This window comes from Sapajus apella, unplaced genomic scaffold (genome assembly GCF_009761245.1).
Source record: "Sapajus apella isolate SASKATOON/1434 unplaced genomic scaffold, GSC_monkey_1.0 scaffold49, whole genome shotgun sequence".
NCBI lineage: Eukaryota > Metazoa > Chordata > Mammalia > Primates > Cebidae > Sapajus > Sapajus apella.
The window spans coordinates 6169166-6188488 of record NW_022436989.1 but is presented as its reverse complement, the minus strand read 5'-3'; the positions used below and the strand labels follow the sequence as shown (position 1 = coordinate 6188488).

At 40.4% G+C, this 19323-nt stretch overlaps 1 protein-coding gene across 3 annotated transcripts in view; it reads right to left on the bottom strand.

Moving 5' to 3' along the window:
• The window catches only part of PLD5 (phospholipase D family member 5), a 377410-nt gene that overhangs the window by 165443 nt on the left and 192644 nt on the right, over positions 1–19323 (bottom strand). For all 3 annotated transcript variants that reach the window (XM_032242218.1, XM_032242219.1, XM_032242220.1), the window contains one exon: positions 2587–2755. In XM_032242218.1, coding sequence (XP_032098109.1) covers positions 2587–2755 — 169 coding nt within the window. The remainder of the gene's footprint in view (positions 1–2586; positions 2756–19323) is intronic.

The window sequence follows — 19323 nt, the reverse complement described above, 5'->3', positions numbered from 1 at the left end:
TGAATTATTACATGTACCCCAAAATGATGTATATCTATTATGCATCAATTAAAAATGCACACATGCGTGCACACACACATGTGCTAGCGCACGCATGTGTGTGCGCGCGCGCGCGCGCGCACACACACACACACACACACACACCTTTCTGACTGAGAAGAGACTGCCCCTCCAAGGCTTAGCCAATGCTTAGAGGTAAGAATGCCTCAGCCAGGCGTTCATATGCAAGCTAGCCAGTCTAGAGCCATACCTGCTCGCGCTCACACACTCCAGGAGGCAATCTTCTACTCTCCAATTGCCCCCTTTGAACCAAAGTATCTCTAGTTACCTTACCCCTGTCTTAGCATTTTACATTCAGCGTCTGTGTTTGGGGGCATATAACTATTCTTTTTAGTTCACATGTTGCTAAATCAAGAGAAGTCCACGTGAGGGGCCTCATTCAGATCCAGACCTGATGCAAATAAAGAGATTCTGGATTTTGAGGTGAGGATTGAAGGATGTGGCATCTCACAATATGTCAGACTGGTATACTGATGATGATTTCAAGTGCAAAACACTGGGCCAATGGTAGTTCAGTAAAGGATAGCTGACCTGTCTCTTCCTGCATGCAGCAAACCATAAAGATTCTTCTGAGAAGCACATCCTCCCTGTACCAGGGTGAAAAAATAGCCCCTATCACCAGAGACTGAAAACTGGGGGCTGCCACGGACCCAAATGGATATACTTAATGAAGTAACCCTATCCCCCACTAGTTTTATTCCTCCTCTGTATCTCCTAGTGGTTCCCCTAGAAATTTGCTGCCCCCACACAGATCCCCTTTGTGTCACTTCTTCCCAAATTTATTGTTCTTTGTCTAAAAAGTACAAAAACATCTTACTTTGGCCACATCTTTGGACTTCACTCTCATGAAGATCCACATGTATGAGTAAAACTAATAAAATTTACTCCTGTCAATCTGCCTGGTATCAATTTGATTTGTAGATCCAGCCAGAGTGGACGGGGTATTAGAGGCGATCTCTGGCTTCCCTCCAGAGCCCTTGATGTAGTAGAATTCACATTTCGAGGAATGAGGTGAATGTGTTTTACATGTAGAAGAGATAGGAATTGCTACAGCCAGAGAGTGGGCTGTGGTATGTTATTTTCAAAGATGGTCACAGTCATCCTCATTCCTGCACTTGGATGTTGCTTCTCCCATCCTGGACTTGAGATGTGCTTGTACCAATGGAATAGATTGGGAGCAACACTCTAGGATTCCAGAGCCCTCTGCCTTCTGAGGACCCAACCACCATGTAAAGAGGTGGTTGGATTGTTTCCAGCCACCATATTCAGGATTCCATATTCAGGATTGTTTACTGAATGATGAGAGAACCTGCAGGCAGACTGCAGCCATCCCAGATGTTCCAGTCACTCCAGCTGAGATACCAGACACGTGAGGAAAGCCATCCAGGATTCTCCAGCCCCAGCTAAGCCACCCAGCCAACACCATGTGGATCAGAGATGAGTCTTCTCTGCCAAACCCTGCCCAGAATCATGAATAAATAAATACTGTTTTTTAAACCACTATATTTTAGGAGATACTATGTAGTGATAAATCCTGAAACACTTATTTAAACTTCAGCAGAGATGGAAAAGTGTAGAATATAGTTAACAAATTGATTCCATTCTTCACTAGTTATGGCCTTTGTGTTTTTTGTTTGCTTTTATTTTCCAGCAGCTTTTGACTTTAACATAGTATAACAGAATAAATTCAATAGCTTTCAAAGTACCAGTGAGATCATGATTATAAGCTTAATGCCAGTACATTCTGTATAAAAGGAGACAAAACTTATTTTACCCTTGACTTATATATGACATGTTAAGTGTAGGCCAATGGCTATATATTTAGATAGGGTAGCTTAATGTAAACTACCACTGTTGTACCAATATAAAGAAAAACGTACTAAAAACATCAGCACCATTTTCTTATACCCAGAGCTTTTATTCAGAAATTATTCAGATCATTAAGTCAATTTTCTAGAGGTAGTTCTCCTAAGCCTTATTTTTTTTTTTAAAAGAAATAAGAGTATTTCTTTTTTCTATTCACCCAGATATGACAGTTGAGAAAAAATAACTATCCTGGGAAATTTCACTCTATTATTAAAACATTTGGCTGTGGGTGAATTATAACTTGAAAGGTAAATCATAATACAAACTAACCAAATAATGCATCAGTAAGCAGTTACAGAATTAGAACTGTAAACACGCAGGTTATGTGAAGCAGAATTCTGGACCATGCCGTTGACAGAGATTATATGTAAACAGCACCCCCTGAAGTTGTACAATACAGCCATTCTGTATAAAGAGCCGATTGTAGGCAAAGATGAAACACGATTTTGTCCCTGCAAACCTGGCATTCGAGTAGGCGCTGAACGACATATGATTAACAACAGCACATTCACATAAATGCAATGATGTGATGTACGTGTACTCAGGGTGTGGGTAGACTAAAAGAAATGAGCTTGAGTTTGAGGAGTGGAGGACGAGAACGCCAAAGAGTGTAAAATGCACATAAGTAAAATTATCACACACACAGAAGATGTAGCTTACCTGACATGCTGATGGATGAGTGTGGTTGAGATCCCAATGGGAAGACACTATGTCAACAGACTTTTTGGCCATGTTGAGTAAATTCATCCAGCCTTGGAAAAGTGATAAGTGAAATGGTGCATTTTCTGAATAGTTAAGGCCTTCAGGAATATTTTCCACCAGGGCAATTCTTAGAAAAGATTTTGAAAAACAAACAAACAAAATCTAGTCAAATTTGAAGCCACAGATCTTTATACATGCATACAGTAGACATCTAAAAAATACTCTTTACTCATTCTGAATGTATTCTCTTCTCATAATTTGCATTTTTTTCCCATAAAATTCCTCTTACATATTTAACCTCCACTAATCGATTGTGTTCTGAGAGTTTATGGCCTATTTTTTCATAGTGAGCACTGCATTTATGTTTCAGAAAATCACGGAGTATGTCTCTAACGTCCAGTTTCAATCTTGCCTGCAAAAAAAATTGTGAGCTTCCTACAGAAGCATCCTCATCTAGTAATATATTCCTTTATTTTTTTTCCTGGAAGCAATTCAGTTCCTATATAAGATACTACTCTGCGAGCTATTTGAGACTATAAATTGAATTTTATATATCTCCAGTTTCTAATACAATGCAGGGCATATATTAGAACCCAATAAATGCAGTTATTATTGCTGAGTATCCACTGATGCTTCCCAGTCTACAGTGTAAAGTGACACTGAGAAGAAAATTATAGCACCTGCTTGCTGCAGGGCTTTATTAAAATCAGAGACAAGAAAAGGGTAAAATTACAGTATAATCAAGCCCTAAGTAAGCTGCAATCAGCAATCTTCTGTTTGTTTTTCTCTTTTTGTTATATTGGCCATATATCCATTGTGTTGTCATACCTTTCCTTGGCTGCATTTTTTTTTCACTTCTGCGTTAGGTGACAGATAACATCTGACCAAAGGAATGAACTATTTTTTTCCAGCTTTATTAAGCTTGATTTATTCATGTATATTCTTCTACAATTCTTTTTCTTTGAGATAAGGTCTTGCTGTGTCACCCAGGCCGGAGTACAATGGTGCAATCGTGGCTCACTGCAACCTCCACCTCCTGAGTTCAAGCAGTTCTCCTAACTCAACCTCCCAAGAAGCTAGGATTACAGGCACCCACCACCAGGCCTATATAACTGTTTTTTAAATTTTTCAAAGAGACAGGATTTCACCATGTTGGACAGGCTTGTCTACAGCTTCTGACCTCTCGTGATTTGCCCTCCTTGGCCTCCCAAAGTGTTGACATCACAGGTGTTAGCCACTGTACCTGGCCTGTAATCTTGATGGAGAAAGCCTCAAGCCCTTATAAAAATATCCAGAAAACAAATTTGTTTTGTTCATAGTCATATGCACTAGAGCCAGAGACATAATTAGGGCTCATGAAATACTTATAGAATAAATTTCTGCTTTCAACATAGAATGCAGCAGTTCTCAATACTTATATTGTTACCCTTATTGAGACTTGTGATTAGCCACCTTTTGAAACAAAAACAATACTGTTAGCAAAATGTTCTTGTGCATACCTAGAATATTATAACCAGAATGGGCTCTGGATATGTAGCTCAGATAAATTTGCAATTTTGGGGTTCAATCAGCCTACCACCACCCAAAAACCAATCTAACATTTGTTGAGCCTTTATAAGCACAGGGTAGGCAAATCCCTATGTGCAACATAGAAATAACTAACACAAATCTCCCTAGCCCTCAAAAACTTATAATTTATTGGAAAAGCCTATCTCATACATACTGTCTCAAATAGGAGGTAAACTCTAGTGAATGGTGAAACAAGGGTAAGAAACTTAATCCAAGGAAAAACACATCACTGAAAGAACCATTGGAACAAGGGCAGGAAGGAAAAATTAATTCCGACTGGGGACATCCAGGAGGAAGCTGGGCTTGAAATCTGCAGGAAACTGGGCTTGAAATTAGTCTTCAAAGATGCAAATTTCTTATGAGTGAGTTGGAAGAGAAAGATATTCTAGGAGGGAGGGGGGAGTCTGTAAAACATAGCCTGTCTGAATACTTGTGAGTTAGTGAGGCAAGGGGAGCATGAAGCAGGAAAGTTGTGGTGGGAGCTCCCGATGGTGGAGAAAGCCAGCAGCCTGTGTAGGGACCACACCGCAGAGACTGTGAACAAGGGAGAAGAGCTTGGACTTAATTTTGATGCATGTGGGAGCAACCACGTGTGTTTTAGGGGGCTAACTCTGACAGCACGCCGTGCATGGAGGAAGGGGAAATGGAAGATAAGGCAGTAGAGAGTAAAGCTGTTGCAACAGACCGGGGTTGGGGGGTGGGGGCGGAAAAGAAGCTTGAATTTGCTGAATGAGAAAGAAAAGCAGCAAGCAGCTTTTCCATTTATCTGCCTCACGACCTTTGAAGGCAACAGACAGAGGTTGAAGCTGGATGTCTTCATTCTATCACGTTTAAAGCCCAGTTATTTTAGAGACCAGATCTTAAAGGTATGAGGGGCAGGCAAAGCAGAAACAATGAGGACTTACATTTTCTTGCAAAGCCAACAAATTGTCTCTTAACTGGGCTCTATAACCCCCTCCAGTGGTCTCCTCAGATGGGTTCCTGCCTTTCTCCAAACCATTTTCGCTACTGAAATTGGATTAATCTTTTAAAAATGTGAATCCGGCCACTCTGCCTGCTGCCTAATGACTTCCCGACTGTCTTCAGGATGATGCCCTTGAGGCGCCCCTGTTGACAAGGATTTACGAACGTGGCCTGCCTCTCTGCAGCTTCACTGGATTCAAATACCCTTTGTGGATTTCATACCACAGCCATGTTTGACATCTTCCTTCCCTGCTATTGCTTTTAGACTTTCGCATTCCACGTGCATCTTCCTAATCCCAATTCCTACACTGGTTATTGAGCCATCTCACAGTTAACCTTTAATGTTCCAGTCGAAACTTCACTTCTTCTGATTGGCTTCCGTATACCCCCAAACTAGGCTAGCTCTCCTTATTACCAACTTCTGTAGTGACCTGCTCCTCCCTTTCATCCTACATGTCACTCTTGAAATTACTTGATCAAGGCCTTCCTTGATAGATGATAGGGTGTGTGAGGGCAGGAACCTGTTTCACTGGTCCAGAATTGTATGCCCAGTGCCTACCATAAGTACATACTATAGTATAACCTGTTGTGTGTTGTTAAAATCTCAACTGGGGCGAGGGGAGCTGGGATCCATTAAAACTGACAAGGAACATGGGAAAGAACGCAAATTGGGGATTGGGAGAGAGTATCAAAGAAGAAAACACTACAAGAAAACCAGTCTAAAGCCTAACGTGGGGGAAACGCCTACATTTTTCTGGCAGTTGAGTGTGAAACAGATGAGAGGATTCCGAAGAGACCATTAGAGAAGCTGAGAGACGTCTAAGAAAAAGCAGCATTCAGGAAGTCAAGGGGAGACAGAGTTCCAAGTTGGAAAGGGGATTATTTTATCTACCTCAAGGCCTTTGAAGGCAATAGACAGAGGTTGAAGCTGGATACCTTCATTCTATTCACATTTAAAGCCCAATTATCTATGTTAATAGAAGCTAGACATAGCAGGGATAAACAATCCCAGATAATCCGTAGTTTCTGCTACAACCATTGGATATACTTAAAAAACAATTCAACAAAAAAACAAAAACATCCCTCCAGGAAAACAATGCCAAAACACAGCAGCTGCCAACAAATGAAGAGCTGGCTAGTTTTAATTCTACTTTGATATAAGAGGTATATGAAGAAAGACTAGAGGAGTCACAAGAAGCCCAGATAAACCAACATATGAAGGGAGGAATATAGTATAACTGTACAATTACAGACGACTCCATAACATCCCCTTCTTCACATTGTCCCCTGTGGGTTCTCTTCCCAATCTCTTTTGGAAATTTTTAGACCAGGTGTTCTTAAACTTAGATCTATGGGTAGAATTCAGGGGATCTACGAATTTGAATTTTACATCTTTATTTTCCCTAGTCTCTACCTAAAATGTAAAATTCCCTCCAGTTATGAACATAGGCAACAAACCACAGGAATATTAATGAAACTTGCAATTTTGTCTCCATTAGATATTTTCCAGGCCAGGCACGGTGGCTCATGTCTGTAATCCCAGCATTTTGGGAGGCTGAGGTAGGCAGATCACGAGGTCAGAAGTTTGATACCAGCCTGGCCAACACAGTGAAACCCTGTCTCTACTAAAAATTCAAAAATTATCTGGGTGTGGTGGTGTGCACCTGTAATCCTAGCTACTCAGGAGGCTGAAGCAGGATAATGGAACCCGGGAGGTGGAGGTTGGTTGCAGTGAGCCAAGTTTGGGCTACTGCACTCCAGCCTGGGCAACAGAGTGAGACTCCGTCTCAAAAAAAAAAAAAAATTCATACTGTGATATAGTTATAGACAACATTTCCAAGTCTTTCTCACTGCTTTGAAAGTGCGGTAGTGACCAGATCTTGTTATTTCATGAATATGTACTGCAGGATACACATTAGCATATCATAAATGTATTTGCAAAAATATTCTGGTCACTTTAACATTTTTGGTTTCCTTTGCAATCCTAAGTATCTTAATTTATACATTTAAAAGCATGATTCAGGGAATGATGCATAGGTTTCATCAGACTGTCAAAGGGGTCCACGCCTAAGAAGGGGTAAGATGCCCTCATCAGATGGATAATGAAACATCTATTCCCTTTTCTTCTATTACACACATATTCTAATAAGACTTTATTTTCCTTAGTTATTGAAGCTTTAGAGGTGGGTAAGATGATCGAGAGAGGTTTCCTTAAAAATGAGAATAGGGTCAAAGCCAAATATGGAAAGCATCTAATCACTTCTGGTTGGTAGAGAAAGCGAAGCAAGAGAAGAAGACAGAGACGAAGGTACTGGAGATACTGTAGAAGAGTGTAATCCCCTGGGAGCCAAGGAAGACCGTGTTTATTACAGTATTCTTCCTTATCCTTGCTTTCAATTTCTACTCTTTCAGTTATAGTCCACCAAGGTCTGAAAATATTACATTCAATAAGTTATTCTGGAGTGAGAGACCATATTCACATAACTTCTATTACAGTATACTGTTACAAGTGTTCTTTTTTATTATTAATTTCTTACTGTACCTATTTTAGATATTAAACTTTATCACAGGTAGATATGAATAGGAAAAAAGTAGAGTACACATAGAGTTCCACAGTATCCAAGAATTCACATATCCACTGGGGGTCTTGGATCATATCCTCTGAGGATAAAGTGGGGACTACTGTATTATTATTTGGTTTTTATTAAATATCAAGATAAACTATGAATTTATAGTAAAAATAAAAACAGAGACAGCACTCAAGGTCTGCAGGCTACACTTTGTGTGGATAATGAATTCCAGGGGAAAGCTTCAAAATAATGACCCTATTTATCTGCTCACTCTCCTCCTCTCTCTTTACCCGGACATGCTGATTGCTCCTTCTGGGATATATGGCTGTTTCTTATGCTAGAAAAGGTCTCTAGAAACCAGCTTTGAAATGACTTATTTCTGTGACCTATACTTTTATTTCCTTTAACAACCAACAGCTGGCTACTCTGCAGAGACTTGATCTAATTAGCAGAGCAGCAGTACTCATTTACTCTCAGGCCATCACAGCCCTGAGAATACTCATACTTCTCAAGCTAAGAAAGAAGTAGGCAGATCTCATTAAAATTCACCTTTGGGCAAATCCCTGGAATACCTATTTGCCACCTGTGAGAGAACTCTAACCCAGAGGCTGTACAGCACTATTCTGACACCTAATAACTAGAGGAAAACCGAATATACAGGAATACAATACAACAAAGATCTTTTTATACTTCTTTTCTTGATACTGTAAGGTAAACTGAGTCCAGGGAGCTTAGGTGGAATAAATACAAGAAAAAGCTTTTTATGTTGTTAGCAGAATTTTAAATAGAATTGGAACTCTTCTTATTAATAGCAGGTATTTATTCTCCAAACTTAATGTGGTCATCCAAATTTCACTTTCAAACCAGGAACAATATTGTACCTTCTCAAAGACCTACGTGTAGTTTCCCTTTAATAAGCTACTAAAAAATGAAGTCCATGCATTTGACAGCTTTAAAAAGTGCTGTGTGTGTCTGCGTTTTGGTAAGCAGAAGAATCTTTATAAAATATGATACTTTCATACCTGATTTTGGCATGATTGTAGAGAACAGTTGAAAAGGAAAGGGTTTGAAATAGACAAAACACAGCTCTGCCAGTTATGAGCTGTGTGACCTTCAACAAATTACTAACCTCTTTAAATCTGTTCCCACTTCTGAGCAGAAAAAAAGGTTATTGCAAAGATTAGAGGAGGGAATCTCAGCGACATGCTGAGCTTAATGCCTGCTTCATAGTAAACGCTAAATGAAAGACATTTTTAAAAGTAACTTAGTCTGAAGAGTTATAATTGAAAAAAATGTCTCCAAGTTTTCAGACTGATAAAGCACAGTTACTAAAATGCTTCTACATATACTGGCTAAAAGGAGTCTTATAAACTGGTGCCCACATGACATTTTCAAAGTGACTGTGAGCTTTCTTTTGTTGCCTAATGCACTGCATCAGTTATCATGACTTGACCTTAAAAGGTACATGACAGTCAATGCATTGGCATTCATTCTTTAGATTTGGATTCTCTGGTCACATTGATGAAGCTGAACAGGAGATCTTGGCTCATCAACGCAATTAGGTTTGCACTCAAAGTAAAGTGATGATTGGTTTTTTTACCCTTATTGTGGTCATATGGCTATAATTTTTTTAAAATTATAGATTCAGGGGTACACAGGCAGGTTTGTTGCATAAGTATGCCTCATAATGCTGGGGTTTGGGCTTCTAGTGATCTCATCACCCAAAGAGTGAACATACTACCTACCCAACAGGTAGTTTATCAACCCTTCCCCCTCTTCTTCTCTCCTCCCTTTTGGGATCTCCAGTGTCTATTATTTCCATCTTTATGTCCTTGTGTAAGTGAGAACATGCAGTATTCGATTTTCTGTTTCTGAGTTATTTCATTTAGGATAATGGCCTCCAGATGCATCCACACTGCTGCAAAGAACACGGTTTCATTATTTTTTATGGCTGTGCAGTAGTGCACAGTGTGCACATACCACATTTTCTTTATTCAATCCACCACTGATAGACACTTAGTCTGATTCCACGGCTTTGCTATTGTGAACAGCGCTGCATAAACATACAAGTGCAAGTTTCTTTTTGATAAAATATCTTTTTCCCCTTTGGGTAGATACCCAGTAATAAAATTGCTGGGTCAAATACTAACTCTATTTTTAGTTCATTGAGAAATTCCCTTGCTGTTTTCCATAGGGGTTGAACTAGTCTACATTCCCACCAACAATGTGTATTTCCTTTTCTCTGCATCCTTGCCAACATCTGCTGTTTTTTGACTTTTTAATAATTGCCATTCTGACTGGTGTGAAATGGTATCTTACTGTTGGTTTTAATTTCTGTTAGTCTCATAATTAGTGATGTTGGGCATTTTTCATGCTTGTTGGTCGCCAGTATGGCTTCTTTTGAAAAGTGTCTGTTCATGTACTTTGCCCACTTTTTTTTTCTTGTTGGTTTAAGTTCCTTATAAATTCTGGGTATTAGTCCCTTGTCAAGGCATAATTTGCAAATATTTTCTCCCATTCTGTAGATTGTCTGTTTACTTTTTTGATTGTTTCTTTCACTGGGCAAAAGCTCTTTAGTTTAATTAAGTGCCATTCGTCTGCTTTTCATTTTGTTGCATTTGCTTTTGAGATCATAGGACTACAGTTAAAGCACAGGATTGACAAGGCAATGGTTAACACATTCCCAAAGAGACAGTGGAATTTCTGACTTAGAGACTGACTACCTATGTGGCAGAGTCACTGACCACCTCTAGGCATGGAAATAGTTGATCCAGACCTAGAGACCTTGGTTTATTTCAACTGAGATGTGTATTTCACTCCCTAAGACTTTGGATCAGAGTGAATTTACTTGTGAACAATAGCAGAAAGAACACCAGCAAGGGCTGGCTGGCTAACAGTATCCTGATTTTTTTTTAGAGATGGGGTCTTGCTGTGTTACTCAGACTGAAGTACAGTGGCTATTCATAGGCATGATCATAGCACACTGCAGGCTCAGACTTCTAGGCTCAAGTGATCCTCCTGCCTTACAGCCTCCTGAGTAGCTGGGGCCACAGGTGCATACCACCATGCCCAGCTAATTTTTTTTTTTTTTTTTGTAGAGATGGAGTCTCACTATGTTGCCCAGGCTAGTCTTGAACACCTGGCCTCAAGTGATCCTCCCAAAGTACTGGGACTACAGGCACACACTACTCTGCTCCAACTATTCCATTATGTGCTATTGGCATTCTTCCACAAAGAAAACCTTCCCTCCTTTTCCTATCACCCTTTATTTTAAGACTTTTTTTTTGAGGTAGGGTCTTGCTCTGTCACCTAGGCTGCAGTACAGAAGGATCACAGCTCACTGTAGCCTTGAACTCCTGGGTTCAAGTGATCCTTCTGCCTTAGTACCCCAAGAAGCTGAGAGTACAGGCATGCATCACCACACCCAGCTAACCGTCACTTTTTATATTAAAATTTTTTTAATTAGTATGGATTCATGTTTCTTAATTCAAAGTTTTATAACCTACTACTGTCATCATTCATCATTCAAATTGTTGCATATATTGCCAGTGGGAACTCTTATAATTTGCATTCTGTGTTGTTTTGATATATTTCTTTCCATTTTTAATACTCTCTTATTTTTTGTCACCAGATGTTTCTTTTTTATTAACTTTTTAATTGATTGTCAAAGACAATAGCTGCAGAGAACATAATAGTGAGTTTGAGTTGGTGGTAGGAGATCACTGTTTCTCTAAGTGTAGGTGATTCAGGCAGATGAAAGCCTCATTATTTCCAGGTCTATAATTGTATTAAGTGAAAAATTGTAGCTATTATTCATTGCTTACTGTTTCAAAGTACTTCTGCAGATATTATTACATATCATTGTCAACAATAACCCTGCAAGACAGGGATGATCTTAGTTTGGGAGACGAAGAGAGCAGGGCTCCCAGGTGTCATCTAGCTAGAGAGAACACCACCGAGCTGGGATTTGAACTCAGGTTTTTGTCTGAGCTCGTGTGTTTGACAACACTAGATTCAGCCCTTGTGTTATCTCAGAGGACTTGCTACAAGCACACTTTGGGTTGACAGAGGAACTAAGTAGAGCGATTTTGAAAGCAGAGGCTACTGTCTTAGAGGGGAAGATCAGCGTGGACTGAGATCCTGACCCTGTGTGGGAACAGGAGAAGGTAGAAGTGGCAGCTCTCTCACCTTATTCTAGTAAGGAGCTCCCCTCCTTATTCTACAAGCTGCTCTGCCAATCTTACTGACCAGGAAAGCTATGGTGAAAGGAGGGCACACTTTTAACTGGCTTAATATTTCTTTTTTTTTTTTTTTTTTTTTTTGAGACGGAGTTTCGCTCTTGTTACCCAGGCTGGAGTGTAATGGCGCGATCTCGGCTCACCGCAACCTCCGCCTCCTGGGTTCAGGCAATTCTCCTGCCTCAGCCTCCTCAGTAGCTGTGATTACAGGCACGTGCCACCATGCCCAGCTAATTTTTTGTATTTTTAGTAGAGGCGGGGTTTCACCATGTTGACCAGGATGGTCTCGATCTCTTGACCTCGTGATCCACCCGCCTCGGCCTCCCAAAGTGCTGGGATTACAGGCTTGAGCCACTGCGCCCGGCAACTGGCTTAATATTTCTAACTCCTGATCCAGAAAGGAAGGAACGATCAGAAAGAAGCCTGAGGAGGATGAAGACAAAAGAGGAAAACGGTGGAACTTAACGCACCTACCTTTTGATATTTCACTAATATAAGATGTGGCAAAGAAGCGGGAGCTCATTTATAGAAAGGCCTTGACACTGTCCTCAAAGAGCTAAAACAGTAGAAGGCGGATGACTGAAAAAAAAATGGTTATAATTTATAAGGCAGTTACTACCCTTCAACATCTGGCAAAATGGTAATTATACTATTACCTCTATTACTTTCTTAAATGTTTTAAATATTTTAATTTTTAAAATTTTTGTGGGTACATAGGAATTAACATATAAATATATATAAATTGATTAATATATATATTAATTCCTATGTAATATACATTAATTCCTATGTACTCACAAACATTTATTTATATATATATATATATATATATATATATATATATAAAACATGAGATGTATTGATACGGGCATGCAATGTGAAATAAGCACATTATGGAGAATGGGGTATCCAACCCCTCGAGCATGTATCCTTTGAGTTACAATTAATGCAATTACACTCTTTATTTTTAAATATTCAATTAAGTTATTATTACCTATAGTCACCCTGCTGTGCTATCGAACAGTAGATTTTATTAATTCTTCTATTTTTTTTGTACCCATTATACTCTTATTACTTTCAATGAGCATTTATTGAGTGCTGATTTTGTGTCAGGCAGCAGGTTAGGTAGATTTACTGACTATATTAATTGATGTTGACAATAATTATCAAAAGTAGTTACTGTTACTATCCCCATTTTCATGGAGAAGGAAATGGAGACACAAGGAACTTAAGTAACTTGCCCAGGAGCACACAGCTAGTGAGTGATGGGGCCCGATCTAAGCCCCACAACATAACTGCAGAGTGTATCATCTTAATCACAACACTCCATTGCTTCTTCCAATTTTCAAAACAAAATATCTAGGCAAAGGTACAACATTCTGGGTTTTTTTCCCCGAAGTCATGAATATCCTGGGGCACGATGTCCATGACAGTGAATTCTAGATTCACTAGCTGAGTCACTTTCTGTTAGGATGTATTCTCTCACTGTCAGGTTACATTTGTTTTATTTTTGTTGTTGTTGTTGTTTTTTTACAAAAGACATAATCACTATTTCAACTGCCTTCTCTGAATTAAAATTCAAGACATACTCTGTCTGATGATTCTGGGGTCATCTATTCATACCCTGTAAATTGATATTTATGGAATGTCAAATCCATGATGAGCTCTCCAAGTGCTGAAAGGCACCCAGGAAAAACCTCTGTTTTAATGGAGCTTACATTTCCTGGGGGAGGACACAGTGAATACACAAGTAAACAGAGAGATAAAAAGATGGAACGTGTGAGAGAAGTAAGTATGAAATGACAGAGATTAAGAAAGAGGTTGCTTCTTTAGAATGCCAGCCAGGAAAGGCCTTGCTGAAGCTATAACATGGAGATGAGATGCAAAGAATTTGTGAGCAGAGTGTTCAGAACAGAAAGGAACATAATCAAGAAGGAATTGCCTGGGTGTGGTGGCTTACGCCTGTAAACCCAGCACTTTGGGAGGCCAAGGCAGGTGCATTACCTGAGGTCAGGGGTTTGAGACCAGCCTGGCCAACACAGTGAAACTCTGTCTCTACTAAAAATACAAAATAATTAGCCAGGCATGGTTGCGGGCACCAGCAATCCCAACTATTTGAGAGGCTGAGACAGAAGAGTTGCTTCAACCCAAGAGGCAGAGGTTACAGAGAGCCGAGATTGTGCCATTGCACTCCAGCCTGGGCAACGAGAGTAAAACCCCATCAAAAAAAAAAAAAAAAAAAAAAAGAGAAGGAATCAAGGCAGAAATGAGGTTGGAGTGTTGGGAGAACATCAGGAAGGTTAATGCGGTGAAATCTAGGAAGTGAGGTGGGCAGAGTTGGGGGAAGTCAAAGCATTGGTGAAGAGTTAGATTACACAGGGCTGGTGAGCGTGGTGTGAAGTTGTGATTTACACGGTGTGATGAGGAGACGCGGTGGACTGGGCAGGGGTGGAACATGATCTGATTTACCCTCCACCAGGATGGTCTCTGATGCCTGTCAGGAATGGTTGCAGGGGGCAAGAATCCAGCAGGAGAATAATTAGAAGACCACTGCAATAGCACGGAGCCCAGATGAAGGACGGTGGCAGGTTGAACCACCGTGTGGATGCTGGCGGTGAAGAAAAGTGGAGAGATCGGGAATGCATGTTTAAGGTAAGGTGGACAGAAATATGGGCACCAGTGAGGGAAATTCATCTGCCCTATTCCTAATGTCATCCCCCAGGTTCAGGGATGTTTGCGTGATGTGAGACAAGCTTGCCTTCCTCCAAACCTTCGCTCACGCTGCCCCAGGCGGAGGAGTGAATGATCTGATAGTGAGACTGAGGAAGAGTTATCAGCTTGGTTCCTTGCTTATTGTTGGGGAAGCTCCCATCCCGCCCTCAACACCCATGCCTCAAGTCTTGCCTGGACAAGCCCCTTCATGTCCAGATGTGCCCTAGTCTAGCACTGGCTGTGACTCCCTAATTCTGGGGTTCAGTGAGGAAGATGTTTGGATCTCACATTAAGCTACAGCTCCTAATTTAGCCTTTGTCATCAAGGCGATCATTTGGCCTCCATCTGCTACTCCTTGTCAGAAGTGACAATTTGTTCAGGGAGAAGGATGCTCTCGAAGGGCAGGAGAATTTGCTACCCGAAAATATGCCACTTTGGCAAAAGGATTATATTGAACTGAAGGTGATAGAGGAAAAAAAAAGAAGGAAAGCTCTCTGTTTCCCCCATTTGCCTAAAAGCAGAACATGAGTTTACAAACGTGTCCTCCTCCCTGTTCTACTAGGAAGGACAATGTGAAACACCAGAGACAACTTTAGACAACTGTAGTCAGCCTGGAGACCAACTCCAGAGGAATCTACATGACAAACTTAATTAACTAGCATGTATCTGCCATTAGTTTCTCCTATAGTCAGGCATTGTATACAGACGTTTTGGTTAACAGATCACATATATGATGGTGGTCCCATAAGACTGTAACAATTGTAAGATTGCATTTTTATAGTACTTTCCCTAGGTTTATTTATTTTTCTTTCTTTCTTTTTTTTTTTTTTTGAGACAGTCTCACTCTTACCACCCAGGCTGGAGTGCAATGGCGAGATCTCGGCTCACTGCAACCTCCACCTCTTGGGTTCAAGTGATTCTCCTACTTCAGCCTCCCACATAGCTGGGATTACTGGTGCCTGCCACCACACCCAGCTAATTATTTTTGTATTTTTAGTAGAGACAGGGTTTCACCATGCTGGCCAGGCTGATCTTGAACTCCTGACCTCAGGAACCTCCTGACTCAGGCTGGTGGAACTCCTGATGCCGACCTTGGTTTCCCAAAGTGCTGGGATTACAGGCATAAGCCACTGCACCTGGCCAACAATACCTCCCTTAGGTTTAGATACACAAATACTTACCATTGTGTTAAAATTGCCTGCAGGATTCAGGACAGTCACATGCTGAACAGGTTTGTAGCCTGGGAGCAACAGGCTCTATCATATAGCCTAGGTGTGTAGTAGGGCTATATTCTGAGAAATGATGCATTTCTCAGAACAGATACCCATTATTAAGTGATGTATGACTGCATTTATGTTCCCACGGTTTGCTGACTCTAGAGACACTAGGTCTGTTTCCTTTGTCCTGTCATTTCTCCAAAAATGTATTGTTCTTTACTGAAGATGTGATGTAAGCCAGAGTCAGAAGCCACCGCTTTGTGAACTGCTCATTCTCGGCTGGGTATGGTGGCTCACACCTGCAATCCAAGCACTTCGGGAGGCTGAGGCCAGAGAACTGCTTGAGGCCAGGAGAGTAAGATCAACCTGGTCAATACAGCAAGACCCTGTCTCTACAAATAAACTTTAAACATGAGCCAGACATGGTAGCCTGTGCCTGTAGTCCTAGCTACTCAGGAAACTGAGGCAGGAGGATTGTTTGAGGCCAGGAATTTGAGGTTACAGGGAAATATGATCGTGCCCCTGCACTCCAGCCTGGGTGACAGAGCAAGACCTTGACTCTAAAAAAATTTTTTTAAATTTTTTAAATGAGAGAGATTTGTTCATTCTCTGGTTATCTCCCAAGTATATATGAAATGTACATGTAAACTTCTGCTTGTTTATTGGGGGTTAATCTGCCTTTTGTTATAGGTGATCTCAGCCCAGAATTTAGAAGGGTAAAGGGAAAATTATCCGCCCCCCCCTTACACTAGTAAGCCATCTCAGAGACCCCAAAAGTAGAGTCTGGACATGGGTTGGGATTCTGCTATATGAAATTCTCCTGAATATTTTGATTGAGTAGGGGACCAAATATCAGAATCTAAGATGAACAACTGCAATAGACAATTTTAAGTTGCAGAAAATGATCATGACGGAGGCACTGTTTATTAGCTCAAGAATTCCAGTTCTTTTCCAGCTGATAGACAAGTTATGGCCAGAATGACAAATACATGCTGCCTCTCCTCACTCACATGCCCAGCGGAGGCAATGACAGTCCGTCGTGACGTTCTTTCCTGAGCCTGCCCTTGGCCTTACCGTCTCTCTCAGCCTAGTGCTTTGGGCAGCTACTAACAACTGAGGCTGCACACAAGATGAAATTGAAGTTACAACTTGGAGGCAAACTAGGAAATTGAGCTCATTACATTTTCTAATTAAGCCAGACTTATCTAGAAAATCATTTATATTTCAACCCACATTAAAAGTCTTTCTAAAATGTATAAATACTATTTTCCAAAACTGAAATTATGACATGCAAGTTTGCCTCAAGGCCTCGGGTCTGCACTTTGCAGAAGACACAGGAGGTTGGTCCATCTGTGGGTTCAGGATTTATCCTTGGATTGAGTTATTTATTTTAAAATAAAATTCTTGACTCAAGCATATTTTTGGATTCATGTTGCCTCTTCAAATTAAAGCATAGTGAAATTCTTAGGAATTGAGGACTTACCATTCATTATTGCTAATGTTCGTTTCCAAAGGAAGAGCCAGGAAAAAGATGGCAGAGCAGACTCAAGTCCTAAACACCAGATCTTACCCAGTAACAACAAAGCAATTCAGCTCTGCTCTACCATTGCTCAAGGCTAGTGGCAAGTGTTCTTCCAGGAGAGGGAGATTGTATGTGATCCTTTTCCTTTCCTCTAGCATCTTGAATCTCAGCAATTCTCATAATTTGAAACTGCATTAATAAATCCCATTATTTGCTAATTCTTTTTTGTCCCCTTGGGCTCTGTCAAATTGACATGGACTGCACTGACACCAGCTAAATGAGAAGCTGTGATGGCCAATGACATGCCTGACACCTTGTCTGGGGTAAATTTTCTGTGCCTCAATAAGACTCCTCAAAACCTTGCAAGAACTTAGATCTGGGAAAGATTCCTCAGAGGAACAGCATTAACTTCTTGCTTAGAAAAGTTGTATACAGCTGGCATTACCTACAGAACCAAAGAATGATTTTCAAAAGCATATGTGTCAACTCTGTGGCCCAGCTTGGTGCAAGGACTGTAAATCATGTTTTCTTGAGACTGCTGTATAATGGGCTCTCCTCACTGCAGATTGGCCACACAGCACGGAAGACAATTTCGGCTGCTATATTTCAAGTCCACCAAGGGCGATCAGCATCATCTGGCCAAATATGTGCTGTTTCCAGAGGTTTAAAATAGTTTTTCTAAATGTATCTTTTCACAGTCTGAATATGGCTTAAGTTTCTTCCGAGTTGACACATTGAAGGGGATGAGATGATTGTGTAATGAGTGAATCTTGCTAGATAAGCAAATAAGTTCTGCAAGTTGATTCACTTTCAGACCCTCAAAAGTAGCTTGTAAGCCCATGCAGGAATATTTCCCTAATGCAAATGCAATAAATTAGTTTCTATTAGAAATATTCTATGTACATAGAATTTTAATTAAATCTAAATTTGAATATAATGTCTAAGTTTTAAAATCAGATTTCTATTTTATATTTTCCTGATATAAAACTTCAGGAAAAACTTCAAATGGTTTTGGTAGAACCGATTTCTTCATTGAATGTTTCTATTAAAAAAACAACATTTTTTTTGATAATGAAAGTAATTGTGAGCTGTCATGGCGGCTCATACCTGTTACCCCAGCACTTTGGGAGGCAGAAGTAGGTGGTGTGCTTGAGCCTAGCAGTTCAAGACCAGCCTGGTGAACATGGCAAAACCCTGTCTCTAAAAAAAATACAAAAAATTTAGCTGGGCGTGGTGGAGCATGCCTGTAGTCCCAGCTACCCTGGAGGCAGAGGTAGGAGGATCATTTGAACTCGGGAGGCAGAGGTTGCAGTGAGCTGGGATCGTACCACTGCACCCCCAAGCCTGGGCAACAGAGGGGAACCCTGTCTCTAAAAATAAAATAAAATAAAATAAAATAATTGTGAATTAAATCTATTAACACACTTTTAAGAATCAAGAAAACTTCTTGATATTTTTAGAGATCATTTCATGCATAGGTTAAGAAACTTCAAGTAGTACAGGTGATCCCCAGTGTAAAGTAATCCCACTCCTGGTTGCTGTGTGTTCCAGTGTCCTGTCCCAGGGTCACCAACTGGTACCCACTGCTATTTTCTATAACTGAAGTTATTTCCTGTACACACATTTCTTTGCAGCTAATCTATTTTCTATTTAAGTATTTCCTCATACACACTGCTTAACTGTCTATGTCTGAATCTCTCAAAGCATGCAGGATGATTTATTAAGATACTTATTTCCTCCATTTCTTCATCTGAAGGAAGACAGGACCTCAAGAGAGGTTTCATTCCGAGCCAAAGCAGAGACTGCCCGCAAGCCACATTCATTTCTAGATAGTATTTTGTCTTCCCAAATCCTGAGCTGTTGAAGAGATGACACGGGGTGTCCGGAGTGGGAAGAGATGGAAG